At 58.4% G+C, this 27,370-nt stretch overlaps 2 protein-coding genes and 1 long non-coding RNA gene across 6 annotated transcripts; 1 reads left to right on the top strand and 2 right to left on the bottom strand.

Moving 5' to 3' along the window:
• Positions 1 to 636: 636 nt before the first annotated feature.
• Positions 637 to 3,266, bottom strand: MYADML2 (myeloid associated differentiation marker like 2). The gene has a single exon (XM_008520418.2). It carries the CDS (start codon positions 2,790 to 2,792, stop codon positions 1,869 to 1,871), a length of 924 nt encoding a protein of 307 aa, XP_008518640.2. The 5' UTR covers positions 2,793 to 3,266; the 3' UTR covers positions 637 to 1,868.
• Positions 3,267 to 3,501: 235 nt separating this feature from the next.
• On the top strand, positions 3,502 to 13,297 carry LOC103551100 (uncharacterized). The gene is made up of 4 exons (XR_544939.2): positions 3,502 to 5,154; positions 9,622 to 9,729; positions 10,253 to 11,648; positions 12,436 to 13,297. It is a non-coding gene; the product is annotated as an uncharacterized lncRNA (long non-coding RNA).
• A 3-nt stretch (positions 13,298 to 13,300) lies between these two features.
• Positions 13,301 to 27,023, bottom strand: NOTUM (notum, palmitoleoyl-protein carboxylesterase). 4 transcript variants are annotated; one of them, XM_070559654.1, is made up of 17 exons: positions 26,866 to 27,023; positions 25,887 to 25,997; positions 22,467 to 24,583; positions 21,894 to 21,944; positions 21,212 to 21,318; positions 20,833 to 21,089; positions 19,682 to 20,040; positions 18,451 to 18,503; positions 18,275 to 18,370; positions 17,691 to 17,751; positions 17,427 to 17,485; positions 16,921 to 17,023; positions 15,981 to 16,172; positions 15,740 to 15,840; positions 15,060 to 15,207; positions 14,337 to 14,384; positions 13,301 to 14,078 (listed from the first exon to the last, which is right to left on the bottom strand). In XM_070559654.1, the coding sequence occupies exons 3-17, from the start codon at positions 22,622 to 22,624 to the stop codon at positions 13,772 to 13,774; spliced, it is 2,100 nt and encodes a 699-aa protein (XP_070415755.1). In that variant the 5' UTR covers positions 22,625 to 24,583; positions 25,887 to 25,997; positions 26,866 to 27,023; the 3' UTR covers positions 13,301 to 13,771. The 4 variants fall into 4 exon arrangements, with proteins under 4 accessions (XP_070415755.1, XP_070415756.1, XP_070415757.1 ...); XM_070559655.1 differs by lacking the exon at positions 26,866 to 27,023 and adding an exon at positions 26,390 to 26,427; XM_070559656.1 differs by lacking the exons at positions 25,887 to 25,997; positions 26,866 to 27,023 and having other exon boundaries at positions 21,212 to 21,424; positions 22,467 to 22,603.
• Between the last annotated feature and the right edge of the window lie 347 nt (positions 27,024 to 27,370).

Below are 27,370 nucleotides of genomic sequence, written 5' to 3'. Positions count from 1 at the left end.
CAACCACCAGCACAAGGGCGCCCTCTGAGCCGTGCCCAGCTGGGGGCCAGCCTCCTGGCATCCTGGTTAAGTCCAGTGCACTCTGCTTTGGTAGCCAGGGTTCATGAGTTCTGATCCCGGGCATGGACCTACACCGCTCATCAGCCATGCCGTGGAGGCATCCCACATAGAAAGTGGAGGAAGACTGGCACAGATGTTAGCTCAGGGATAATCTTTCTCAAGCAAAAAAAAAAAAAAAAAGAGGAAGATTGGCATGTTAGCTCAGGGCGAATCTTCCACAGCAAAAAAAAGCCCATCTATCCACAGCCACACCAGGGGCCGTGGAACTCCTGGCATGGGGGGAGAGCCATGGTAAGTACTGTTTGCCTCTGGAAGGGAGAAGGACAAGCTCAGTGTCACCCCCATCTTCCTTCATGTCTGTTGCCCACTGAGGGAGAGGACACTGCCTGCCCCTTCCTTGGGAGATTGCCCCTCACCTGCATGTGCCCAGGCTCCCCCACAGCCACTTCTTCCCTCAACCAGGCCAGTCTAGGCCCTTCTCCCTGGAGCATGCTGGTGGGGTGGGGGTGAGGGGGCGTGTCCCGGGAGGCGCCGTTGGCCAACACCCCCTTGGCAGAGACCACACCAGAACCAGGGTGCAAATCAGCATCAGCATTTATTTCCTGCTCCAGGCCCTGGGCCAAGGGGCTGCTGTGCTTAGGGGCAGCCAGCGGGCTGCTCTGAGCTGACCCAGTCTGGGCTCTTGAGTGGGAGAAGCTGGCTGGAGGTCAGCGGCCAGGCAAACGGACACTTGAGCTGAGGTCGTGGGCCTGTGAGCACCAGAGAGGTTCCTCGTGCCCAGACTCCGTATCCCAATGGCTGTCCCAGGCTGGACTCTCTTCCTGGGTCAAGGCTGCCCCTGGCCAGACTCCCCTGGGCCCACACCAGACACTACAGAAGCTGCTATGTTGGGGCCAATGGTGGAGTGCCTGGTGGGGGCTCCCCGCCTGGGAGAACACAGCTTCATCTCAGCATACTGGGCTCTTCGTGGTGCTGCTGGCCTCTGCGGGCCCCTCCAGGCCACCTGTGCCATCTCCAGCCTGCAGAGACTGCCCTGTGTGACCACACCACAGTCCTTGCTCTGTTTCCCACAGCTGTAGCCACTCTGAAGCGGTCAAGGCAGGGTCCTGATTCCCGGATCCTTCTCTTCGAGCTGGCACAAACCACCCAGCAGGGCCCTGCTTGGATAACTGTCCCTTTGGGGTTCCAGGAGCATCTCCATCAAGGCTAGAGGTGGTGCCAGCTCCCCACACACCTCTGCTGGCCCGGCTCTGGCACTCTCTGGCTCCTTTCTGCCCCCTTCTCATGCCTCTGGGGATTGTCCCTTTTTCAGCTGTACTTAGGTTACCCAGCCTGAACGGTCTCTAGGCACTGATGGACACGCAGGGCCAGCTCCTAAATCTTAGCCTCGGTGCCCCATCTGCAAAGTGGCTCACAACAGTGCCTGCTTCAAAGGCTTCTCATGTGCTCCAGTGATCAGTGCTGAACCAGGGAGGGCCAGGAAATGGAAAGAGATAGAGATGCAAAGAGAGAGAAAGACAGACACAGAGATAGAGAGAGACAGAGAGATAGAAAGACAGAGACAGAGAGAGAGGGCCTGGGAACTGCCTGGCGTAGGCTGTTCCCCTGTCCTGCTCAGGGCCTCCTGCCCCTCTGTCCCACTCCGCCCCTCCCCAGGTGGAGCTGCTGAGCACTGCCAGAAGTCCAGGAGTGGCCCTCCTGGTTGCCTCCCTCTGGCTCGGTCCCCCGGGGTCTGGGTTCACCTGGGCCACCGTCATGGTGCCTGGAGCCCCTGGAGAGCAAAGGTGGGCCGGCTGCTGCCTGCTGGGCTACAGGGTGGGCACGAAGCGGATCCTCTGGGAGTAGGCGAGGTCGGCAATGTAGAGAAGCAGGTTGACGTAGGTGAAGGTGGCCACCACCAGCTGGCTGTCCCAAGGGCAGCTGCCCCTAGGGCAGTTGGGGGGCCGCCTGGGCTCGCCGTACTTGGGATCAAAACAGAAGACGGGCCAGATGACGGCGGCACTGAGGTAGAGCAGCACAGCCAGGAAGGTGTACACAACCACCAGACGGTCGAAGGGGCAGCCCAGGCCCCCGGTGTAGCCCATCACGCTCAGGGCCACGATGGCCACAGTAGCCAGGAAGCACAGGCTGTAGACGGCCACGCACCACTGGGTGGCCACGTAGCGCCCATATCGGCTGTCGTGGACCAGTGCCCCAAAGATGATGCAGGCCACGAAGGCCTGGACGATCTTGAGGAGTCCTGACACCGTGGCCATGTAGCTGGCCACCTGGCCCGGGCGGGCCCTGGTCAGGGCCACCTCTGCAGCGTAGGCCAGGAAGAGGAGTCCGGCGAAGACGCTGGCGGCCAGGCGGAAGTCCCTGACTGCACAGCCCTCGGGCTCAGGTGGGCACTCCAGCCGGGTGAAGTAGAGTGGGTAGATGACAGCAGCCGTGGCAGACAGCAGTGTGGCCAGCATGGCAAAGGCCGCTGTGAAGTTGCCCCAGGAGAAGCGCAGGCAGCTGTGGAGCCGGGTGAACTCGCAGGCCACCACCAGGCCTGAGAGAGCGAAGCAGAAGCCCCAGGCGGCCATGCAGAAGGTGCCCTGGACGCCCGCGAAGCCGCCCCGGTGGGCCACCAGGCTGAAGGTGGTACAGCCGAAGGCTAGCTGCAGCACGCGGGCTGTGCCCACCGGGGATGTCACAGCACCCAGGTGCAGGTACCCGCCCCCGGGGGGCTCCATGGTGCTGCCCATCTGGCCGGCCACGTCCTTGCTTCACACAGTGCCTGGTGGCCCTGGGTCCCTGCCTGGCCTCGGTGCCTTGGTCTCCTGCAGCAGCAGCGGCAGGTGCCGGCAGCCTGCAGTGGCAGTGACGCCGGTGACATTGCAGCAGGGCAGCCTGTCCGCCGCCTGTGTGGGGAGGGCCGAGGCCCCCTCAGCGCTATAAATAGGTAGCCATGATCAGAGCCCCGGAATAGCAGCCTGCATGCCTGTCCCCGTTCCGGAGGAACATCTGACCCCTGCATGCCACGCCAAGCCCCTTCTAGGACCATTAACCCCTTGGCTGCTAGCGCTGCCCTTTCTCCGCAGCACCTGCGTCTGTCGGTCAGTGGGTAGTTGGCTCCGCTGCCCCAGGGGGAGGAGGGGGGAGGAGAGCAAAGAACAATGGGGCTCGCCACCATCCCCGCCCCCCCCCCAGCTCAAGTAGCCTCCAGGGCCAGCTGGAGCTGGGGGAGGGGGACTGGGCGGTGAGGGCTGCGGTTTTCCCTTCCAGAAGGTGGCTTGGTTTCAGAGCTCAGATAGTGTCGTATTGTCCCAGTCCCTGGGGCCCACACGCAGCTCTGGTTCCTGGGAGATGGTGGGGAGGGGAGTGTGAAAGGCGCCCACCCTCGTTCTTCTTCCAGCTCCCAGACCGAGGAGAGTTTTAGTTATTATTTGGGGGGATCATTCTGGAGTTCTTTAGTTGTCCCTCCTAGACATGTAAACACTGAAGAAAAACTCCTCTCTCCCATTTTCAGGCTGAAATATTAATAATATATGAAATGTTTTTGAAAATGAAAAAAATGTTTTTCTAACTGTAAGAGTAGTACGTGCTCAGGCCCAGTCAGTACAAGAAAAGATAAAATTGCCTGTGATTCCGTTGCCCAGATCCAACCACCGTGAACATCTCATGTGTATCTACATCCTCACGGAGATTCCCTCAACCTTTCGGTTGGAAAAATTTCAAATCTACGGAAGAGTTACAAAGTAGCACAATGAGCACTCATAGATCTTTCACCTGGGTTAAGAATTATTAATATTTTGCCCTGTTTGTGCTCTCCCCTACTCCATATTAATTAATTCTGCAGATATGACGCATCTCCCCTAGATGCTTCCACAGACACCTCCTAAGAACAAGGCTGTCCTCCTGGAGCCCCTGGACACGATGGTCACCCCGGGGCAGTTTCCGAATGATCACTGACACACTGTCCTTATGCAATTTCCCCAAAATCCACTTTATAGCTTTCCATGTTTTTGCACAAAGATCTGATTGGGATTATGCATTGCATTTGGCTGTTGTGTCTCTCGATTCCATTTATTCTGGAATAGTCTCTACTTTTATATATATATATTTCATAAGATTGCCGTTCTGAACAGCCCAGGCCAGTGGCTTTACAGCCTCTTTCAGTGTGCATCGCCTGACTGTGTCCTCACTGTTAGATCTGGGCTGATGCCTTTGGCAGGAAAACCACATGGAGGATGTTGTGTCTCCTCAGTGTGTCCACGGGGAGAATGGTGACAGGGTGTGTCCAGAGTGTAGGAAGTCTGGCTGTCTGGTTGAGGTGGCATCCCAGGTGACGCCTCCATGTCTCGTTCCCATGCAGTCCTCCAGGGGGTCTTAGCATCCATGATGCTTCTTGTGGGCGGCGTTCTCCGTGAACACACACCCCCCCTTTAAAAGTAGAATTGTGTTGATTGTCTGACCTAACGTGCTTGCTTATGATGTTTCCAGAACAGTTAATATAAAATAAGGGATTCACATTCGTTTTCAGCCCTTTAATCCTCCGAGGTAGCGTCTGGACACTGCAGAATGGGCAGAAGGCTTTGCAAGGTAAACCTTCCGTGGAGCGCCCTCTCCTCGCTCCCTGGGGAGCCCAGCTGGCTCACTCTCACATGCAGGAGGAGCACTCTGTCCCTGGGCAGTGCCGTATGCACCCTCAGGAAGGATTCTCCACTTTGTCCCTCCAGGCGTCTGCAACAGGTGCTTCTGACCCCGGACAAGGGATCAAGGGGGACATGGGGCCTCAGACTTGGGGGTGCAGGGAAGCTGGTTTCAGCTCCAGCTTCCTCATGACCACAGGGAGCTGGAAGGAAATCCTCTTGCTTGGAGCAGTTCAGTTTTTCACAAGCAGACATGTGCCATGCTTCAGCTGAAGTTTATAGCTCAGCAAATCGTAACAGTGAACCCAGCCACGTTTCTCAACCACACAAAGGGTCCCTGGGGCACCACCCTCCACATCTCCAACCAAAGGCATCTGGCTTGCAGCTCCTGAAGACTTGGGCATTTTGAGAGACCAGGCCTCGGCACGGCCAGTGCTGCCACGTGTGCTCAGGGATGGCCAGCACACCTGTGCAGGTAGGAGGCAGCCTCCCAGGCACCCTGTGGCACATATGGTGACTGAGGGAGGCATCCGTTATGGGCTTTCTCCTACAGAAATTGGTTCCCTTCCCGAAGATCAGACACTGCACGGACCCTGTCCTGGCCTCCATCTGCCAGCAAGAAAATGCCTGTCAATCAGATAAAAAATGGATCAACAACTGCTGGGAAGAGACAGGCGTGACAACAAGACCATCCTAGGAGGCCAGCAGGAAGCTAACTTAAGAGCGGCCAGGGGAGGGGGCTGGCCGGTGGCGCAGCGGTTAAGTTCGCACGTTCTGCTTCTCGGTGGCCCAGGGTTTGCCGGTGCGGACATGGCACCGCTTGGCACGCCATGCTGTGGTAGGCGTCCCACATATAAAGCAGAGGAAGATGGGCAAAGATGTTAGCTCAGGGCCAGGCTTCCTCAGCAAAAAAGAGGAAGACTGGCAGTAGTTAGCTCAGGGCTAATCTTCCTCAAAAAAAAAAAAAAAAAAAAAAGAGTGGCCAAGGGAACCTGGGCTCTGAGTGAGGGTCATGGAACCCAAGTAGAGCAGCATCCTGGGACCTGTGCCTGTGACAATCTGGCAGCCCCAGGGATGCGGATGGGCCCTCTGCCCAGCCCCACTCAAAGTCCACTTGGCCCTGCAGAGCACGGGGGCCTTCAGTGGGCCTGCCCAGGAGACAATTGTAGCCAGCATGGCCTGGCCTGGGGACCCAGACATGGCAGTGGATGCTGTCTTAGGGATGGGGGTCAGCATGTGGGCACAGAGCAAGAGACCTCAATGAGGGAATGATGAGTCCTGGGTGCCAGTCATGCTGGATGAGGTACCAGCTGCTTGAGCTCTCCAGGAAGGGAGGTGCTCGCCTCTCCTTATCATCTTTCTCCACGTGATGACACTGAAGCCACCTGGCCTGGGCCTCCCAGCTTCCAGCAGCCGCTCGGTCCCTGCAGTGGACACTGGGCACCTCTGGAACCCTCCAGGAAACCACCTGGCTTGGCCCTGCCAGAGGGCCATGCCCAAACCTGGATCCTCAGTCCCCACCCTGAGACTAGCTTTCCCTGACCCCCTAAGTGGCTGCTGTGCCCAAGCCCCCCCCGCCGCTAACCCCTGGGTAAAGCCCCTGCTGGCCACCTTGTTCCCTAGCTTTCCCCAGCTTCCTGTGGTTGGGGCTGGATGCACATTTTCCCCTTGAAGATGAGCAGACAAAGTGCTGAAGAGGCAGCAGAGAGAGTGTGGAGGCTTCTGTTTGGAGGCAGCCCTGGTGCCTGGACCCTGCCTGTTGCCTCTTAGTTATTATCAGCTCCTTCTCTGAAAGGGGCGATCAGAGTCTGAGAACAGACCACGGCAAAATCAACTTCCTCTGCTTCACCACTCGGCCTCTGCTGCCCCCAGTGCCCACAGGCAGCCTCTGGATCCTCACCAGGGTCTGCTTGGCCGCCCCAGGAACCAAGGCTGGCTGGGTGGCTGCTTTGTGGCTGGACCAGCGGCAAAGCCTCTCGGGAACCTGACACAGGACATGTTCCAAATTCCCACCACCAAATCTTCAGCTGCTGGGCTGCTTGGCAACAATGTCTTCTGTTTTGAGCTTTTGCAAACTTGCCACAAAAACACAGAGATTCTAGATCGACAGCTTCTCACAGTGTGGAAATGCCAACAGAATTTTAAGTGAATTTAGTTGGAAATCACCTAAAGTTCAACAATGAGGACTGGTTAGTCCTTAGGGCCCATCCATGGGATGGAGTGTTAGGCTGCTCAAAAATACCTCAAAGAAGATCAGGGTGACACAGCAAGTGGTCACAAGGGGTTGAGACAGCCCTGCAGTGAGGGTGGGTGGCAGAGATTCACTCTTGTGTGAGACAAGAGGGATGTCTGGGCATCCAGCCCCGTGGCAGCGTGGTTGAGTTTGTGCGCTCCGCTTCAGTGGCCCGGGATTTCACTGGTTCGGATCCTGGGTGGGGACATGGCACCGCTCGTCAGGCCATGTTGAGGCGGCGTCCCATATGCCACAACCAGAGAGACCCACAACTGAGAATATATAACTGCATACTGGGGAGATTTGGGGAGAAAAAAGCAGAAAAAAAAAAAAGAAGATTGGCAACAGTTGTTAGCTCAGGTGCCAATCTTTAAAAAAAAGCTATCTGGACACATATGCCTCCAAAGATACAGAAAGACTGGCGTGCGCGCCTGAGGCGTCCCCGCCGTTGTATCCACAATGTGGGGTGGCAGGTGCTTTGGCTTCTTTGTGCAGCTCAGTGTTTTCCAAATTTTCTAAAATAAATAGCTATTACTTTCTAAACTAGAAAAAAGAATAATTTTGAAAATAACTGAAGTATATTTTACTACAGTTTTAAAAAATAGCTAGATTTATATTCTTGTATGAATAGAAAACTCACTTTTACAAAAACTTTAAATAGACTTTATTATTATTATTATTATTTTTTTTTTAAGGAAGATTGGCCCTGAGCTAACATCTGTGCCCATCTTCCTCTACTTTATACGTGGGACGCTGCCACAGTGTGGCTTGATGAACTGTATGTAGGTCCACACCCAGGAACTGAACCGGCAGGTCTTGGGTCGCCAAAGTGGAGCACGTGAACTTAACCTTTATGTCACCGGGCTGGCCCCCTAGACTTTATTTTTACAACAGTTTTGGATGTACAGAGAAGTTGATCAGACAGTGTTCCCACACACCCCACACCTGATTTGCTTATTGTGAATATCTTACACTGGGATGGGACGTTTGCTACAACTAATGAGCCAATAGTGATGTATCATTATTGATACATTATTATGAACTAAAGTCCGCACCTTGTTCCGTTTCCTTAGTTTTTACCTAGTGTCTCTTTACTCCTCCAGGACCCCATCCAGGAGCCCACCTCACATCTAGTCGTCCCCTCTCCTCAGGCTCCTCTTGGCTGGGATGGTCTCACACTTTCCTGATCCCAATGACTGCGACAGCTTTGCGGGGCGCTGCTCAGGGACTTTGCAGACTGTCCCTCTGCTGGGATCTGTCTGATGCTTTCTCATGAGGAGCGCGGGCGGGCTTGCTGGTTTGGGGGAGGAAGAGCACAGGGTCAAGTGCCTCCTCCTCACGTCCCGTCAGGGGTCCGTGCTCTCTCGGGACTCGTCTCTGCTGACGTGACCTTGGTGAGCTGGCTGAGGTGTGTTTGCCAGGCCTCCCCTTGTTGTTCTTTCCCTCCCCTTCCGTCCTGTGCTCTTTGGGAGGGCGTCGCTCCGTGCAGCCCACGCTCACGGAGTAGAGCGTTATGCCCCTCCCTAGGGGCAGAGCGTCTATATACGTTATTTGGAATTCTGCAAAAGATTGATCTTTTCTCCCCTATTTATTTATTTATTTGGATAAGTAGGGACTTGTGAACATTTATTTTACACTTTGGGTTATAATCCAAAACTACCTTTTTTTGTTTTTGAGGAAGATTAGCCCTGAGTTAAGATCTGCCACCAATCCCCCTCTTTTTGCTGAGGAAGATTGGCCCTGAGCTCACATCCATGCCCATCTTCCTCTCCTTTATATGTGGGACGCCTGCCACAGCATGGCTTGATAAGCAGTGTGTAGGTCTGCGCCCGGGACCCTAACCTGTGAATCCTGGGCCTCCAAAGCAGACTGCATGAACATAACCGCTGCACCACCAGGCCAGCCCTAAAAACTACATTTTTTAATTCTGTTGTTCAGTGTTCCAGCCTTGGCCTCTGGGAGCTCTTTCAATTGGTCCTGTGTCCTCTCACACACCCCCATCAATGGAGGGGGGTGTTCGTTTTTTAGCATCTCCTTACGTCTGGCACTACAGGATGCTCCAGGCTCATCCTGCCCATTTCCCGTCCACCCTAGAGTCAGCTATTTCTCCAAGGAGCCTGGTTCTTTCGTCAGAGAATGGTGTTAGAGACCAAGAGTGGGTGATGAATGTGCTCTTGGCTACTGGGGTGTATTTTCACAAATTTTTAACAAATATTTGTATAAACACTGTTATTCAAAATGTATTTGACACAATCTTAAAAAAAAAAAAAAAAGAGAAAAGGGGCCAGCCCCGTGACAAGTGGTTAAGTTTGTGCCCTCCACTTCGGTGGCCCGGGGCTTCACTGGTTCGGATCCTGGGCCCAGACATGGCACCACTCGTCAAGCCACACTGAGGTGGCATCCCACATGCCACAACTAGAAGGACCCACAACTAAAAATAGATACAACTATGTACTGGGTGGCTTCGGGGAGAAAAAGGAAAAATAAAATCTTTAAAAAAAAAAAACAGAGACGAAATATATTTGAAGAATTTTTCTAGAATTTCCTGCAAAGGTCACTCAAACTAGATAGTATGCATATATCAAGTTTTACCAAAACTTCTGGGTTTTCTTCTCACTTTTCCCCATGGCTTTAAAATTTCCAGGAGTGCATTATTTTTTCTGTTCCTTCTGACTAATGTTTTCACTCCTTAAACAAATTCTTCTGCAGTAATTCCTAAGTGCCAGGCCTCCTTCTGGGCACCAAGAAACAGCAATGAACAAGTAGACCAAAATCATCCTTGTCCTTCTGGAATTTTGACATCAGACCCTAAAGCAGGTAATTATGGAAGTATGAATATTTGAATTATGTTGTGGAGAAAGGAAGCCAGGGGATGAGAGAGGGAAGTGGGGGGGTCCCTTTAATGGAGGGGGGGGTCAGTGAAGGCCACTCTGAAGAGGTGATGACTTGGCTGTGAGCTCAATGGTGAGAATGAGCCGGTCCAGGGAGGCGCTGGGCACAGGCGTCCACGCAGGAGGCTGGTGTGACAGCTTGGTGTGCTCAGGGAACACAAGAGGCTTGGGTAACAGAGTTCAGGGAGTGACAGTGGACAGTGTGAGATGGGGCAGGGCTGCAGCCCTGTGAGGCTGGAGGTCACAGCTGCTCTGAGAGCAAAGGCAGAGAGGGCTCTGGCGGGGGGTGGGGTTGGGTAAGGCAGGCACGTGTGGTTCTGCCCAGGCATTCGGATCTTTGTTTTTTTTTTTTTGGAGGAAGATTAGTCCTCAGCTAACTACTGCCAGTCCTCCTCTTTTTGCTGAGGAAGCCTGGCTCTGAGCTAACATCCGTGCCCATCTTCCTCTAGTTTATACGTGGGACGCCTACCACAGCATGGCTGCCAAGCAGTGGCATGTCTGCACCCGGGATCCGAACCAGCGAACCCGGGGCCGTCGAGAAGCGGAACATGCGAACTTAACCGCTGCGCCACCGGGCCAGCCCCAGATCTTTGTTTTTTTTAAGTAGAGGGTTGAAATTTGGAATCAATGTTGACACCGAGGTGAAGTTCCACGCTTCAGGTCCCAGGGCACAGAGGTTACTCTCTGGTCACCACTTACAGTAAAGCGGGGCCATAGGTTTTTGGTGAATGTCCTGGGCTTTTTTATAGTTGACTTTATTTGAGGGGGGCAGTGTTGGGTTCACAGTAAAATTGAGCAGAAGACACAGAGATTTCCTATACACCCCATGTTCCCCCACCATCAGTCTCCCCCATCACAGTGGGACATTTGTCATAACTGATGAACCCACGTCGACACATCGTCATCACCCAAGTCCATAGTGTACATTAGGGTTCACTGGTACATTCTGTGGGTTTGGACAAATGTATGAGGACATATACCCACCATCATAGGAGCCTACAGAGTGGTTTCTCTGCCCCGAGAGTCCCCTGTTCTCCGCTTGTTCATCCCTCCCTCCCCCAGCAACCACTGATCTTTTCTCTGCCTCCATAGTTTTGCCTTTTCCCGAAAGTCATAGAGTTGGAATCATACAGTGTGGAGCCTTTTCAGAGTGGCTTCTTTCACTTAGTAATATGCATTTAAGGTTCCTCCATGTCTTTTTTGTGGCTTGATGGCTCATTTCTTTTTGGCGCCAGGTAATATTCCCTTGTCTGGATGGACCGCAGTTTGTTTATCCGTCCACCTGCTGAAGGACATTTTGGGTGCTTCCGTCCTGACCATTTTTGCTCTTACGGGAATCACATGATGTGGAAAATGTAAAGCAGCCACAGTTCTAGGCAAGCGGTGGAGTCGGCATGGAGAGCTGAGCATGTCACACCGATGGCCTCGCTGAGCGCTGCACGTTTGGTGGCACCCACTGTCCCTGTGTGAGTCTTGGCTCATTTTGTCACTGGTCCCCACAGTAAAGCACAGCAAGGACTGACCTCTAGGCCTGAAATGGGCCTCACCTCTTTTCTTTTTTGTCAGGAAGATGGGGAGAAGGGTTAATTCATTTGGTGAAATCCCATCGGGCCTAACCCACAAGTGTGATGTTCAGTGGGCCGGCATGCCCGACACACACAAAGCTGCCCTCTGATCCCTTTCAGTCCACCTCAGACAGAGCAAGACATCTGTCGAATTGTGCTGATGTCACCACCTGCCGCCCTTCTCCACAGGAAGAACTGGTCTCTAGGCAGCACCCTCGAGACCCCACCCAGCTCTGACCGCAGCATGGCGGGTCCCTGCCTCTGAGTGAAGTCTCCCCAGGTAGGGAGATGACCAGGCCCCTCCCAGCTGCCTCTCCTGTCGCCTGGGGAGCCCTGTCCATGGCCCTCCTGGGGGGCCTGAGGAGTGGGCTGCCCCCGTAAGCCAGGAGCTGCCCCCAGGTACCCCTTCCTTCATCTCCAGCCTTTGGTCTCCCATCCCTGACCTGTCTCCCTTGGCCACTGGGACTCCATGGGTCCCCACAGGAGACCATGTAGGAGTGGTCCATGGAGGAGACCAGAGATGGGCCACTTAGCTCCCCCTGGGGAAGCCAACACTGGTGATGTGTGGGCCCAAGGTGGGGTGGGAAGGGGCCCAGGCATTCCTGAGCAGAGCCTGGCAGGCTGTACCCACCTGGATGACACCAGCACCCCCAGGTTCTCCTCAGGTCCGTCTCGGGCCCAGGGCTGAGGTATTGGCACAGCTGGTCAGACCCCAGGGCACACCCCTTAGTCTTGTTAGGGGGCAAGGGTGCGAGGTCTCCGCAATTCTTCCCACTCTGGGAACGGAACTGTGTGCTCCCTGATGTCTGTGTCAGAGGCTGGGTGTGGAGCCCAGGCTGACCTGGCATGGACCTTCCCTCTGTCCCTTTTGACCTATCACATAGCCTCTCTGGGCCTCAGTCTCTTTATCTATAAATTGGGGCTTATAATCAAACCTACTTGTAGGGTAACTAGGCCAGTGAGCATAGGGTGCTTAATGTGGGGAGTGCTCAGGAAGCCCTACCCAAGGGAGGCGGGAGCGTCACCGGCAACCTCCAGCAATCCCACCTCTGGGGTTTGTCCCACAGATACACTTGCCCCCGTGCACAGTGATGTCGACACAGCTCATCCACGCCGCATCCTTCATACCCGATGAGAGCGTGAGGCACAAAGCCCATTGCCGACTGGGAACTTCACGCCAACGTGCAGTTCTCCGTGAGCCCCAAGATATCGCGTGAGAGACCACAGAAGCGACAACAGCATGTGGCGTGCAGCCGTGTGAAAGGAAAGAGCATGTATGTGTGTGTCTGCAAGGGTTACTGGGGTGCTTGGGCCGCTGGCACCGTCCACGGGCACGTGTTTGCTCTCAGAAGCAGAGCCAGGCGCTGGGCTGGAGGGAGGACGTTCACCCCCAAACTCTTGGCATCTTTCAAATTCTGAGCCGTGCGCACATGTGACCTAGTGAAAATAAATACCATGCAAACTTTAAGAAAATGTTAGCTGGGGAGGGAGTGTTCTTCTGGAGTGACAAAGTTTTGAGACTGGACATGGCTGGTGGTGGCACATCGTGAATGTGCAAATGTCAAGTCATGTATTTTGCAGTGACTCAGTGTGTGGTACGTGGATGTCACCTCAATGACAAAGTAGAGAAATGTGAGCTGTTATCACCGTGGTGGGGGTCTCGCCTGTAGTGGGCCCATGACTGGCGTCTGCTGAATGGATGAACAAAAGCAAGGCCTCCTCAGGAAGGGTCTAGAATGGGACACAAGGTGGGGCGGGGGCCACGAACAGGATCTGTGCATCCAGGAAGGGGCTGGAGGTCAGGGGCACCCCCGTGGCTGCCCCCTCAGTCTTCCTGCTGCCCTGGGGATGGAGGGAGATGTCAGGGGAGTGGGGAGGGTGCGCAGTGGGCAAACTGCCCATTCAAATAAACACGTCTGCAGGGTGAGACTCTTTTGTTGTCTTTTTTTTCATTATTTAAAAAAAATATGTTACAAAACAATATCATTCATCATATATTTCTTGCTTATTTTCCTTTTTAAAAAAATTAAAGTAATAAAAAAGTCACTTTATAAAATAATACAAAAGGGCAGGAGAGGGCGGGGGCTGGGCTGGTGGGCTGAGGAATCCAGTGCTTCTGGCTCCCACCGTGGGCTGGAGGGTGGGGGGAGGTGAGTGGGGTTGTAGGGGTCCCGAGGCCACAGCTGGGGCTAATGGCAGGTCCACCGTCTCCAGCTGGGCCTCTGGAAGGCAGTGGGAGAGGGGCAGTGAGGCTGCTGGGGGGAGGGCATCCAGACCCAGGGTGGGGGGACGGCTGGGGCCCTGTCTGTCTCAGGAGGGGCAGGAGAGCTTAGGGGGGAGGGGCCCTGGGGCGGGGAGCCCGAGGTGGCTGGCCCTTCGTGCCAGCTCCTCGGGGCGGGACTCCTAGCTCCCGCTGCTCAGCATCCCCAGCAGTTTACTGGGCTCCAGGCCCTGCTGCTGTGCCACCGTCTGCACGTCGAAGCCCATGTGCATGAGGAACTGGGCCACATTCATCTCCTGCCCCGTGAACTGGTCCCGGATGGTAGGGCAAGAGGGGTTGCAGTGGGGCCAGGGGCAGCTGTCCACCAGGTGGACGGGGCAGCCCTTCAGTGGGGCTTTGCTGGCCTTATGGCTGTCGTGGAGGCTTCTGTCCCAGCAATGAAGCGCCCGAGGCAGCGAGGTCCCCTTCACCTGGACGTCTGTCCAGTGGCTGCAGACAGAAACCCAGGTGGGGGTCACATGGGGTGTGGCCAAAGCAGGTGAGATGGCATTGCTACCACTGGAGGCGCGGCTTAGTCTGAATTCTTGCCACACAGCTGATTGTATCAGTGGCTTTGAAGGCCCTGGAAGGAAGCCCTTCATGGAGAGCAGGGGACACAGGTAGGCGGGCAAGTGGGGTCGGGGGCTGCGGATGTTCAAGCAAGAGCCACGGACGGATGCAAGCTGTCTCAGGGCCCAGGACACTGACCTTCGGATGATGATCTCATGGGAGAGGCAGGCGGGGGCAAAGCTGGCCCTGTTGTGGAGGAGAACGATGGCTGTGAGCCCCACATCCCGCCCCACCATGCCCACAGGTCACAGCAACTCCAGTCAATTCCCCTGGGAACTTTTCCTCTGCCTGGCTCCCACCTCCGGCACGCTCAGGCTCCGGCATGCTCCCTGCTAACCCTTGTCCCTTCCTGCCTCCACACCCTGCTTGGAGTGCACCTCTCCCAGGGAACTCCAGCTGGGCAGTGGCAGGAGGCTGTCCCAGACAGGCAAATGTTTTGCCTTTCTTAAAAAGTAGATGTTATTTTTATAGCAGTTTTAGACTCACATTAACACTGAGTGAAAGGTACAGAGATTTCCCATAGACCCTTTGCCCCCACCCAGGCACAGCCTCCCCCACTATCGACATCTCCCACCACAGTGGGACATTTGTCACAATCGATGAACCTACATTGACAGGTCATAATCCCCCCAAGTCCATAGTGTGTGTCGGGCTTCATCTTGGTGTTCCTCCCTGTCTTTTCACAGCTTGAAAGATCACTTCTTTTTCGTGGTGGGTAATATGCCATTGTCTGCATGGACCGCAGTTTATCACCTACTGAAGGACCCTATGGCTGCTTCCCGTTGTGAGACCTCTATTTTGAAGTCTAGTGATTTACTGCATATTTAGAGGGGCTGAGTGGGGGGTCCCCAGCACACTCACGGCACGTCCTTGAGTGTGTTTCGCAGCTCACGACCCAGGTTTTGGATGTACAGCCACTGGCCCTCCTGCACCGGCTGCCCCGTGAGGTGCACGTTGTCCACAGTCAGCTGGGCCTCGTCAAACAGCCACTGCACCACGAACACTGGGCCTGGGGGGGAGGGGGACTGGGGGCTCAGGGTCCCCAAGGTCCTAGCTGGCTCTGTGGTAGGCTCACAGGCCAGCTGGGCTCTCCCCTCAGGGTGCTGGCCACCAGCCCCCAAAGTGTGTGCCTTCCTTAACACCCGCCCTTCCTCGAAGATGTCCTTTTTGGCCCCCACCTTGGCCTAGCTCCCAGAAATTCTGCTTTGACCAAAGCTGGTGATGACGTCCCTTCACATAGGACTTCACAACTCTGTACAGAGGAGCACTGGGGTTCAGCTCCAAAGCGCATTCCCTACTGTGGGCATGGACAGGGTGACCAGCTGTCCTGGTGTGCCCAGGACTGCGTGGACTTCCAGTGCTAAGACCAGAAAAATCCCAGGCACACCAGGATGACTTAGTCACCACGCTCCTGGGAGGGCCGGTGGTCTTTGGGCCTGGCCTCTGGGGCCTGGACTGCAGGCTGCATTTTCAGGAGGCACAGGAAGTCTGGACATGCCCCTGCTGCCCCTGTGTGCCCCGGCCAGAGCCGGCCCACTCACAGCGCAGGGTCGGGTAGACTTTGTAGCCAAAGAAGCAGTTCCACTCCTCGCCCTCCTTGAACTGGCGCCGACAGCGCTCCGGGACCACCCCGTTCCAGTACCTGGGCCACAGGCTGCAGGTTAGGCCGCCCCACTCCAGCCTCCACCCACAGACGCCACTCCGCCCCAGGTCCTCTGCAAGGGATCCTGCGAGCCCCGGCGGGGTCCCAGCATGCGGGATGGGCCCTCCCTCCCAGGGCACCTGATGCCCCGCCGGATGGCTTCCGTGGGCGCACAGGTGATGGTGTCGATGCAGTCCGTGCGGCGGTACTGCTTGTTGTCCAGGAACCAGCCCGAGTCGGCCAGGCCCCGCACCTGGATGGCCGGGTAGCCCAGCTCCTCCAGCTGCTCAGCCACACGGTCCACATTCAGCAGCACCCCAGTGCCCCCCGCGCTGCAGGGAAGGTGGGACATGAGGCTGGTGGAGGGGGAGGTGTGCTTGTCCCGCTAGAGCCTGCCCAGCCCCAAGCCCAGGCCTCGAGGACAGCAGGGATCCTGATGCATTCTGCCAACACATTCTGCATTCAGGTGCAAGACCCACGAGCCTCCTGGGATCCTGGAGGCAGAGGAGGGGCTGGCAGAGCTCCAGGCTCTGACCCAGAGCTAAGAGGCTGGTCATCCCACTTCCTCCCATCCCTCTTTCCTTTCCTCTCTTTCACTCTGCCTCAGTTTCCTTATCTGAAAATGAAGGTAAACTATGTGGCCTTGGAGCCCTTCATCCATTCCACAGATGTCCCCTGGGTCCCCTACAAGCCTGCTGGGACACAGTGACCAAGCAGGGTGATTCCAGCCTATGGGGACCCTGGGCCTCGGAGAAGGTGCCTTGGTCCACAGCTAACCCCTAATTAACTACACAGATTGCTGCAGTCCAAGGCTTTCCTCACACCCATCGACCACGCAGTCCAGGAGTGTCCTCTGCTCAGCTTCCAGCTACACAGCACTCTGAGGCTGAACCTCCCAAGACGCCCCAGTAATGCTGACCCTCCAAGCCGCCTGCCCATCCTGGCAAGGCTGCAGCCCCCTCGATCTGCCCAGGCTTGGCCCCCTCCCCTTCCTCCCATCCACACTCCCACCCCAGCCACGTCCCAGGGTCTGCCCCACAGCCCTCCACGCACTTCGCCTGAAGCCCCTGCCCGGCCCACCTGCTCCCTGCCAGCAGCAGCACCTTGGCCCCATTCAGGCCTCTGCCCAGGAGCTCTTGCACCACCTCGCGGATGATGAGGGCACCCATGAAGGCGTACTCGTCTGCTCAGAGAAGGAGAGTGGCTGCAAGTGGGGCCTGGACAGAGGGCAAGGCCTCCACCCCCAGGTTGGAGGGAGGAGGGCTTCTAGCTGGGAGTCTGGAGGGTCTTCAGGGAATGGGCCCGGGCTAGGGTAGACTGGAGGGAGGGGGGTCAAGTGCATGAGGCTGTGCTGGGGATCCTCCCCAGGGAATACTCAGGAGTGAAGACCCTCGCAGGGGCCAGGCCAGCCATGGACAAGCAGACAGTGGGCACTGGGGGCAGGCACCCTGGGACACACTGTCAAGGGGTTTGAGAGAGTCACATGGCTGAAAGCCTGCATTTCCCCAGAAGCCCCATTGTCCCTGCCCTGTCTGGGGGGGGGGGGAGGTGAGAGGAGAAACAGGGGAGGAAGGCAGGAGACTCACTCTTCTCAGACTTGGATGAAGCCCCACTCCAGACATCACTGGAGCAGTAAGGGATGAAGCTGCGACACCAGGATCGAGTGAGCCTGCCATGCTCGTCTGCTGCCCCAAGGCCAAGAAGGACCACCCTCTCCAGGAAGGACCCCCAAGGACAGGACCCCCTGCCTCCAGGAAGGTCTCCCCGCCAAGAACCACCTCAGGAAGGACCTCACCCAGGAAGCCCCCCCAAGACAGGAGCCCCAAGAAGGTCTCCTTGGTCCCTCTTACACCATGTTGGCGTTCCACCAGTGGGGGTTTTCCTCTGGCTGGGAAGACAGGATCCCTGTGCCTGCAGCAGTGGGGAGAGAGGCAGTGGGTCTTCCTGATGAGAGGGGCTGTGCAGCGATGGGGACTACAGGGAGGTGTGGGGTTGTGAGGGGATCCTACATGGCCCCAGCAAGGAGGTGGGCAGTGATGCCAGCCTGACCCAAGGTGGCCGGGGAAGTTGGGAATGGTCAGGTTTAGTTACCCCATGAAGTTGCCAGGATGCCCAGACAAGCTGTGACACCTGGACATCGCCCTGAACCTCCCCCACCCTCCACTGGCTGCTTTGACCTAGGGATGGCCTGTGTATCCCACACGGGAGAGGCCACGGTGAGATACCTGTGGAGAAAGAAAGAAGTGATAAGAGTGAATGCTCCCTAACCTTAGGAAGTTCAGAGAACTGGGGAGGGGGATGCACAAGGTGGGGGCCTCTCTGGGGCTCTAGGGAGTGAACTGGGGTGGGGTGTCTTCCAGGACTTCAAATTGTGAGGCCACGCTGCCCCGCCCCTTCCCCCAGGTGGAGACAGCCCGGTCTGCAAACTGCTGACCTGTGCGAGTGCGAGGCCAGTCTTTGGAGCTCATGAGGCGCGGCATGGTGTCATATCGGGAGTCACAGTTCTCTCGGTTGAAGCAGTACCAGCCGCCTGCGGGCAGAGCCACCACCTCAGGGCCTGCGTGCCAGGGGACGCCTGCCTGCTCCCGGGCCTCTGGCCCTGGCACTCACCTTCCAGAAAAAGGAGCCACCGCCGACTGCCCTTGGATTCCTTCAGGTAGTAGCTGCAAGGGGGGGACGGCGGAGAGGCCAGTGAGCCGGGGCTGCAGGGCCCAGCGCGGGGAGGAAAGGGTCATTCCACCTGTCGCCGGGCGCGCGGGCCGCACGGGGGCGCCAGCGGCCAGGCCCCTGCGGAGCGCTCCGGGCCGGCGAGCGGCGGCCAGAGCCGGGAGGTGGCGCTCGCGGGGCGAGGAAGGGCCGCGCGGGGCTGTGTGGTCCGTGGAAAATCCCCACGGCCCGCCCCGCGCGGGACCCGCTGTAACCTCGGTGCCGGCGGCCGGGCGTCGGGGGGGGGGCGTCTTCGCGGGGCTCGGGATCCTCCTGGGCCGCGCAGTGGCGTTGGGAGAGTGAAAAGCGCCCTCTCTAGAGGAGTGTACGTGGGGCGGGAGCACTGGGACCCGCCAGGCGGGCGTTGAGGGGTGCGGGCACCACCCAGGCGGGGTCGCAGCTTTCCTTCCGAGGCCCGACCTACCGTTTTGTTCTTCGGGCTGTCGACTCGCTGAGGGCGTGGGTGCCCCCGACCCCTCCCCAACCCTCAGCCTCATATCCTTCCTTTATTTACTTCGGGGCTGGAGAGGAGTGAAACCTGCACCCCAGGTCCTTCTGTCCCACCTGCGCCCCCTCCCTGTCCCTCTGGATGGCTGGGATCCCTGGCAGTCCAGGTAGCAGCACGGAGCAGACCTAGTCGAGCTGGAGTGGGGATGGGGGTGGGGGTTCAGCAGGACTCTCCCCGCCCCCTGTGTCGCCTCCTCCTGCTGAAGCCAGGGCCACTCGCGGACTGCTGTCTCCCTGCCCAGGGACCGAAGGACGGGAGCAGAGAGACTGGGCACTGTGGCCGAGGGGTCAGTGCCCGGGCTGGCCGGGGACCAGAGCTTCAAGCTCTGCCCCACCCCCCTCGCGGCGAGTCACCGAGCCGGGCCTCCCCAGGGCCAGCACCTCCGAGGGCCCGACGGCAGCCCTCTCCCCTGGGGGCGAGAACTGCCACGGCCAGTAGGGAGGGTCCAGCGCAGAGACTTCGCGTGTCCGAGAGGGCACAGAGGCGGATGGTGCGGGCGCCGCTGGCGACGAGACGCCCTGGAGCCTGGTGGGGGCCACCGGCAAGGGCGCGCCGGTCAGGGCGCGCGGGTGCGGCCGCGCAGGGCGGGGACTGGCCTCCCGGGGCCCTGGCCGGCGCGGGCCTTACCCGGCGGGGCTGCCGTCGTTGCAGGTCACCGACGTGTTGAGCAGGAGGTGCAGGCGTAGGTCCTCGTTGAGCTGCTGCGCCGAGCAGGGGTACAGGGACTGCGCCAGGCTCTTGACCTGCGCCATGAAGCTGTCCATGTTGCCCTCCACGGCCGTGAAGTCCAGCGGGAAGCTCTCCACCGGCTGTCCGGCCGCCGGCGCCGCCTCGGCCCGCGGCGGGGGCGGCGGCGGGGGCGGCTGCTGGCCGCGGCGCCGCCAGGTCTTCTTGCCCTCGCCGCCCCCGGCCCAGTGCAGCAGGCCCAGCAGCAGCAGCACGCGCACCCCTCGGCCCATGGCCGCGCCACTCGGGCCCGCGGCCACCTGCGGAGAGCGGGCGGCCTTGAGGCGGCGGCGGCGGCGGGGGGGGGGTCGCCGGGCCGGGGGCGCCGGGCCACGGGGCGCCGGCCGCGCCTGCTCGCTCTCCCCGCTTCCCGCGCTGGGCCGGGCCGAGGAGGCGCGGGTGGCTCGGCGTCGAGGCTCTTGGGGCCCGGCGCCGTCGGCCTGGGCAGCTCGGGCTCCGCGCGCGGCCGGCCGAGGGCAGCGCAGGGTCTGGGTGCGCTGGCTCCAGCCGCGCCAATGAGCGGCGGGGGCCGAGCCTGGGCGTAGTTTGCGGGGGCCGCGGCGGCCCGGGTGCCCGCGCGTTAGATGTGCCGCCGCCGCCGCCGCCCGGGCTCGGCGGAGGGGGAGGGGGCCGCGCTCGCTCTTTTCTTGGCGGAGGCATCGCCTTTTCTTCCCAAACCGCAAGCCTGACGGAGGGGCCTGGACTACCCCGCCGCGGCCGCCGGAGGCGCTCCCGGCCCGGCTCCGTGGGGGGCAGCGCGGCCCGGCGGCCCCGGCGGTTCCATTCACCGCGGCCAGCCCGGCGCCGCCGCCCCCGCCGCCGGGGCGGCTGGAGGGGCGGCGGGCAAGGAGCGAGGCTTTTCCGCGCCGAGGAAACTCCGCCCGCCGCGCAGCGGGTCCGGGCCCGACGGGCCGGTGGCGCAGGGGGGCCGCGCTCACCTGAGCCGCCGGGGTCCCTCTCACCCTCGCTGCCTAGGCCCAGAGCAGCCCGCAGGCCTCCCGGACCCCGGCCGGCATCCCCCACCCCGAACGCGCCCGGAGCCCCGCGCTCACCGCGGCCGGCGCGGGCGGCCCCGCGGCCCCGGCTCCTCGGCGTCGCTTGTCCTGCGCCAGCCCGCTGGTACGCCCGGCTCGGCTGCCTCCCCCTCTGGCGCTGGCGCGGAGCCGCCCGGGACTTTTATCCAGCGGGGCCCCCGGGATCAAAGCGACGGCGGACACAGGGCTCCGCGCCGAGGGGCCGGCAGCAGCGGCGCCGGGGCCTCCGGGAGGAGCGGACAGGTGTGGCGCGAGGCCCCGGCGCCCTCGGCGACCTGCGGGAGGGACCGGGCGCCCCGTCACGGCGCCATGGGGGAGTCGCCCAGCCCCGCTGTTGGATGGACAGATTCCGGGCCGCCTTGGAAGCAGTGGGGCTAGAGGGGCCGCTGCCACTTACTGGGGTGGATGGGCCTTGGGTTGGGGTCCTGGATCCTCTTCTCGTGCTCCCTGGATGTGCGCCCCTCGCCGATCTCCTCCAAGCCACGGTCCCTGCGCTGGTTGCCACTGGAGCGGGTTGAGGATCGGACAGCTGCCGGCTTGGTCTCCACTCCGTGACCTCCACGCAACCCAGTGCATCTGCTCCACCGCCTCACCTTCCCAGTGCACCTCACTGGGGACAGAATGAGATTCCTTGTCAGAAATCAAAATGAGGGGACAGGTATTTGCCTAAGAGGCTTCTCCCAGGGTGGGTGGGGAGACAAAAGAAGGACAGCGCTTGTTCATACTCCGTCTACAGCTTTGGCAGACCTTTCTCATTCCCCCTCCCATGCAGCCCAGTGGATGTCACTACAACCGTTGTAAAGACAGGAAAGAGGCCATGCCTTTTGGGATAGGGGTCCAGACCTGGGGCAGGGCTTCCTGAGTCCCTCTCCTAGTTCAAGCTACTGGGGAGGCTGCATCCCCAGGAGACACCTGCAGCCCCTTGAGGGGCAGGAGATTAGAGGCTGCCAGGGGTCTGTGCCCAGACACTCACCTCCCTGCCGGCTGGGTTGCAGGGCCCCTTTGGCCCTGAGCACTGTCCTTCTCACCAGTCCCCAGGCTGAGTGATGAGCTTGGGGTTGGAAAGTTACAACACTCACCCCGCACACACACAGCAGGCTCCTCTTGTTGTGCTCCCCTGGCTGTGTTCCCTGTAAGACACAGCACGGGGTCAGACAGGGGCCTTGAGAGCTGCTGTGTGAGCATCTGAGGGGTTGAGATGGAAGGGAAACCTCGAAGCCTAAGATCAGGCTGAGGTGCCCCGGAGGTCAACCTGGGCTGAGGTCACTCAACAGAGGAGGGGGCAGGCTGTGTGACAAACACAGGTCCTCCCTACAGGCACCCACGGGGCAGCTGTGTGCCCATTTTCCTGATAAAGGGAACTGAGGCTCAGAGAAGCTAACAGAAGAGCTGAGAATGAGCTCTGTTTTTTGGGAAATCTACACCCCCACCCCTACCCCGTTGTTGGGTCAGTTCAAAGGCCATGCTTGGGACTGACCAGAGGCAGTAGCTTCAAACACAGGTCCCATCGGGAGGTGCCCCACCCCCCCTCCCCCCAGCTGACCTAGACATTGAGCAAGAACCTGTCCCAGGAGCCCTCTGCCTCCAGAAGCCCGTTATGCCAAGTCCCAGGCAGGGAAATGCTACTTCCAGCTAGACAGTAGGACGCTTACAGCTGTGCCTCACGCTGGTCTGGCTCTGGGCCATTTCCTGACGGGGAGATCCTGGGCAAGGCCCGTGACCTTTCTCTGTGCCTCCGTTTCCTCTTCTTTAAAGTGGAGCAATGACCATATCTCGGTCGGAGGGCTGTTGTGGGATTATGGGAGCCCATGCGTGAAAGCGCTCAGCACGGTGCGCGGCGGGGATGGCAGTTCCGGTTGCCAACGAAATTCCAGGATGAGGGCAGAGAGTGCACTTTATATTCGCTGGCGTTGGCTGTAACGCGATTTAGTCTGCACACTGGACCACAATGAGTTCCTGTTCTGCTTTACTCAACACTATCAGCAGACGTGAAAAGGAACTCAAACCTGAGTCTTCCAGAACTTCCCTGCCTGCAGTGTCTCTGCCTCCCCCATTCCATCTCCTTCAAAGCGGCTCACGCTATGCCCTTCTCTGGACTCAGACAGACTGGCTCTGTCTTTGCACTCCCAGCCTTCCCCTCTGCACCTCGGACTCCTCCACTCAGAGTTTTCCCCCCCCGAGATCTGGTGGGGTCTCCCGGGGCGGCAGTGCTTGGAGATGGGCCTGTGCTTCCAGGCTGCCTGCACTCAGCCCAGTGGCCACTATGGTCCTGACAAGTGGGAGGAGGGGGACCCTGGGTTGAACGGCAGCGGGTCGGGTACCACCTCATACCCTCTAGGATGGCTAGGAGCAAAAACGTGGAAAGTAAGTGCTGCCAAGGACGTGGAGGAACGGGAACCCCTGCACTGCTGGTGGGAATGTAAAATGGTGCAGCCGCTGTGGAAGACAGTTTGGTGGTTCTTCAGTAATTTAAGCATAGAATTATCATATGATCCAGCAATTTCACTCCTACCTATATTCACAAAAGAATTGGAAACAAGTGTTCAAAGAAAAGCTTGTACATGAATGTTCACAGCAGCATTATTCACAATTGCCAAAATGTGGGAAAACCCAAATGTCCATCAACAGATGAATGGATAAACCAAATGTGGTCTATCCATACAATGGAATATTATTCAGCCATAAAAAGGAATGAAGTTCTAATACAGGCTCCAACATGGATGAACCTTAAAAACATCGTGCTAAGTGAAAGAAACCAGACGCAAAAGGCCACATATTGTGTGATTCCATTTGTATGAAATATCCAGAATAGGGAAATCCATAGAGACAGAAAGCAGACTGCTGGTTGCCAGAGGATAGGGAGGAATAGAGAGTGACTACTAACGGGTACAGGATTTCTTTACGGGGTGATGAAAATATTCTAAAATTGATTGTGGTGGTGGTTGCACAACATGGTGAATGTACTAAATGCCATGGAATTGTACACTTTGAGGTGGTTGTTTTTTGTTATGTGAATTTTACCTAAAAAAACCCCAAAACATGAATGGGTCAGACCAATGATGGTCAGCCAGCTGGGCAAGGGGTACCAGGTAACTGGGGGGTGGGGCCAGGTGAATGAAGTGCCCCGGTTGGGAGGGCGTGGGCTGGTCCAGCCCTGGCAAAGCTTCTGGGACGTGGGGTGTTCCGGGTCCCTGCTCACTCATTAGGCAGATGTCTGCGGGCCCGCACATTGAGGGATGTAGCAGTGGGCCGAGTTCCCAATTTCTGCGTGCAGGGCCTGGCTCTGCCCCTGCTGGGCCCACAGCTGGGTCTCTGAGCCTCAGGTTCCTCATCTGTAAAGTGGGGATGAGAATAGTAGCTGCCTCCCAGTGCTGTGGGAGCATGAACTGAGGCAGGATGTGAAGGGGACAGTGAGCACATGATCAATGGTAGTTATTACCCCCAGGTAGATTCTGGCCATCCCTCAGGGACCAAGGAGTCTGAGGTCCTGGGCACAGAGGGCTTGTGGAATTTCTGCAGGGCAGACACTCAGGCTTGGGGACAAGGAGCAGGAACAATGTCCCAAATTGCCTTGTTGCAGTGGTCGCACGGACCATGGACACCAGGGACGCTGGACATGGGCTCTGCCTTTCTCTGCCCCCTCCCCTTTGCCACATCCAGGATGGATTCTGTGTTGTTCTTGCCTCTCAGCTTCCTGGCTCCCGTTCAGGTGGGTGGCAGGTGTTTCTAGGCGAGCTTAGATCCCGTGCGTGTTCAGCTGCAAGGAAGCCTGGGAAAATGAGAGCATAGAGGGGTGCTATACCTTTTTACTGGGGCATCCCCAGATCTAGGATGAGGGTGCATGGGTTGGTCCTCTGGGGAGGAAGAGATAAGGAGGGAGCCGGGGATCCCAGATGAGCACAGATGGGAGTTGTGATCCACACGTGGACATGTGCCCAATTCCTGGGAAACAGGCATAAGAGACAGAACATTTCAGGAAGCAAGAGCTAAGGCCTGCATTGGGGCAGGCTCAGGGCCCAGGCTGGCTGGTGGGTGCTGGGGGAGAGGGAGGAAGGAGAGGCTCAGGGCAGTCAGTGGCGCAGGGACTCCCACTTGGGACCCTGCTCCGATCTGACAGACCAATAACCTGGCCAGAGGGCTTGGCCTTCAGGGTCTCAGGCCGCCCAGCAGCTTGGGACCCAGTGCCCTCGCTGGACATAGGACTGCTCTACATCACATGGCTGACTCCGTTCTGGGGCCTCTCGAAGGTCCTGAGCCCAGGGCATGCACAGCATGAGGGCCGCTCTGTGCTCCAGCTGTTGCCTGCCGTCTGGGGCCCAGCTGTGCCTGCCGGCCTCAGCTGCCCCACTTCGCCCAGCCACCTGGGCGGCTCCACACCCCAGCTGCTGGCCTCTGAGGCCCAAGTGGGCAGGGAAGTGGGCAGACCACCCCACTCCCCCCAGCAGCTTGCTGTGAGGGGAGGTCCTACACCCCAGCCAGCCAAGAGCCCATTTCTAGCTCTGAGCTGGCCAAGGGGCCTCAAGGCCAGGCCATGCAATTGCAGAGTTTGGTTTCCCCAGAGCCCCCTATCCATTAGGAGAAATGCCCCTTGGCCTCATATCCTGGGCCTTGATGAACTAGGTCCTTGCCTGGAGCTGAATGGTGCAGGGGCGGGGCAGGGTGGAGTTGGGGCCCCTGGGTCACGTCCAGGCCTTTCATGGACAGCTCCTAGGCCTGACGCTGGGAGATGTCCTCTCCTGGGAATCAAGTGGCAGTTTGCAAGCCTGGCATGAGTAGCCTTGGGGTCACCTGGCAGAAGGGACCCAGCCCTTGCGCTAGGACTGAGAGCACAAGGGAGTCAGAGCCCCTTCACTTAAGGGTGAGAGCTCCCAGGGCTGTGGAGGAGGCTGAGTCCCAGATGCTCCTCGTCACTGTGCTGTGACCTCCCCCCATGCTGGTGAACAGAGGACCAGTGTAGGGTTTTCTGGCTCCAGGCTCAACTCCTGGGGATCTTGGACCCCACTGGTTATTTGGCAGGACTTGCCCACCTCTTAGCACCCCTGCCCCATCCTGCCCGCTCCACGTGACCTCACCTGGCTGGTGGATGGTCCTTGTTAAAGGATCCTCCTGGATGCTGGCCTGCAGCTTGACCTGGGCTAACTTTGGAGTGTCATAGTCCATCTGGGAATGGCCACGTTCCAAAGCTGGGGGAAGGAAGGGCATGGGGATCGGTGGGGTTTCCCACACATCTGTGGAGATGGGGCATCTTGGGGTGTCATGGGAGCACCCCCGATGTGCCAGCACGTGCTCCTCACTGTGCAGGTGAAGGAAGGGCGGTCAGGGAGGTCAAGCTGCCCCAGGCCCCGCAGGGAGGGCCAGAGACAGCTCCTCCTTAGGTCTCCCAGCTGCTGGCTCCACAGTGCCCTAATGAGCTCCAGGCCTGCTGGTCCCCATCTGTGCAGCCTGCCGGTCCTCAGCGCACGCTGCAATAGCGGCTGCAGGCCTGGAGGCCCGGCAGGCCATGTGTCCTTCGGCCCGCCCTCCCTCCCTCCCACCCTGTGATCCGCACGTGGCCTCTAGGGAGGCAGAAACAAACCCTCAGATCTTGCCACTGGGAACCTTTCAGCGCCAGCGACATCAAAGGGGGCAGCGGGACGCGGGGGCGGCGGATGCTTCTCTTAAAGGGCCATGCCACTTTTTAATTCAAAGCAGATCCTGGGAACAGCTGTGTAGCTGCTGCCTTGGAGGGAGGACGCCGGCGAGGAGCGAAAGGTGGCTGTTCTGCCTTCTCCAGACCCTTTTTTTTCCCAGACCCTGCATTTGCTTCTCAGGAGTGGTAGGAGGGCAGGTGGGGACCAAGCTGAGGACTTTCCTGCAGAGGCACCTTCTCCCTCCACCTGGGAGCCACGCAATGTTTCTCAGAGGAGGATGCTCAGTGCTGGGCAAGTGCCTGAGTTGGGGGCATTAATTATTCTGCCAGCTGGTGTGGTGGCAACCTAGAAACTCGACTCACTTCATGAAATCAACAGTGTGATCTGTCTTGCATGTGTGAGTTTGACCTGAGGTTCTTACCTGCCCAGGTGTCAGATCTGCCTGGCCAACCGCGACCAGACACGGGGCAGCTCCATGCATCAGCGGAAGGGCCCTGACGACCACGCATTCATTCACTGAGCCCTGTCTCAGGCGCAGGGACACCAGGACTAGACAGCAGCCTTGTCTTCTGTGGGGAGAGAGGGCAGATGATGGAAAACAGCTGCCCAATGACCTTCGTGACATGATGTCAGGAGGGTAGAGGAAACTAGAAAAGCAGGCGGGGGGGGGGGGGCGTATGGGAGGGGTCAGGAGGCCCTCTAGGGGGTGGCACGGTGCAGAGCGATGCGAGGGAGCTCAGGAACGTCTTCGGGAGCAGGGTGAGCGGGCAGACAGGGCCCAGAGAACGGGTGTGCGGAGGACTGCCCAGGCTGTGTGGTGGAAAGCTGTGTGGGAGGGCAGCAGGCGGCCACCAGAGCCTACATTTTATTCCCTGGGGGTGGGAAGTCACTGCTTCATTGATAATACAGATAATCTCCAGAAAGAT

This window comes from Equus przewalskii, chromosome 10 (genome assembly GCF_037783145.1).
Source record: "Equus przewalskii isolate Varuska chromosome 10, EquPr2, whole genome shotgun sequence".
Lineage (NCBI taxonomy): Eukaryota > Metazoa > Chordata > Mammalia > Perissodactyla > Equidae > Equus > Equus przewalskii.
Note: the sequence above shows the minus strand (reverse complement) of the source record. Positions and strands in the feature narration are given on the sequence as shown.

What these genes read in the sequence shown, in the direction of transcription:
- MYADML2 (XM_008520418.2), bottom strand. Translation starts at nt 2,792, where the DNA reads ATGGGCAGCACCATGGAGCCCCCCGGGGGCGGGTACCTGCACCTGGGT.
- NOTUM (XM_070559654.1), bottom strand. Translation starts at nt 22,624, where the DNA reads ATGGGCTCCCATAATCCCACAACAGCCCTCCGACCGAGATATGGTCAT. An exon ending in GCCTGCTGTGTGTGTGCGGG is followed by an intron (nt 21,319 to 21,893) that starts GTGAGTGTTGTA and finishes AACCCGCTCCAG; the next exon opens with TGGCAACCAGCGCAGGGACC. An exon ending in CATGAGATCATCATCCGAAG is followed by an intron (nt 14,079 to 14,336) that starts GTCAGTGTCCTG and finishes TTCTGTCTGCAG; the next exon opens with CCACTGGACAGACGTCCAGG.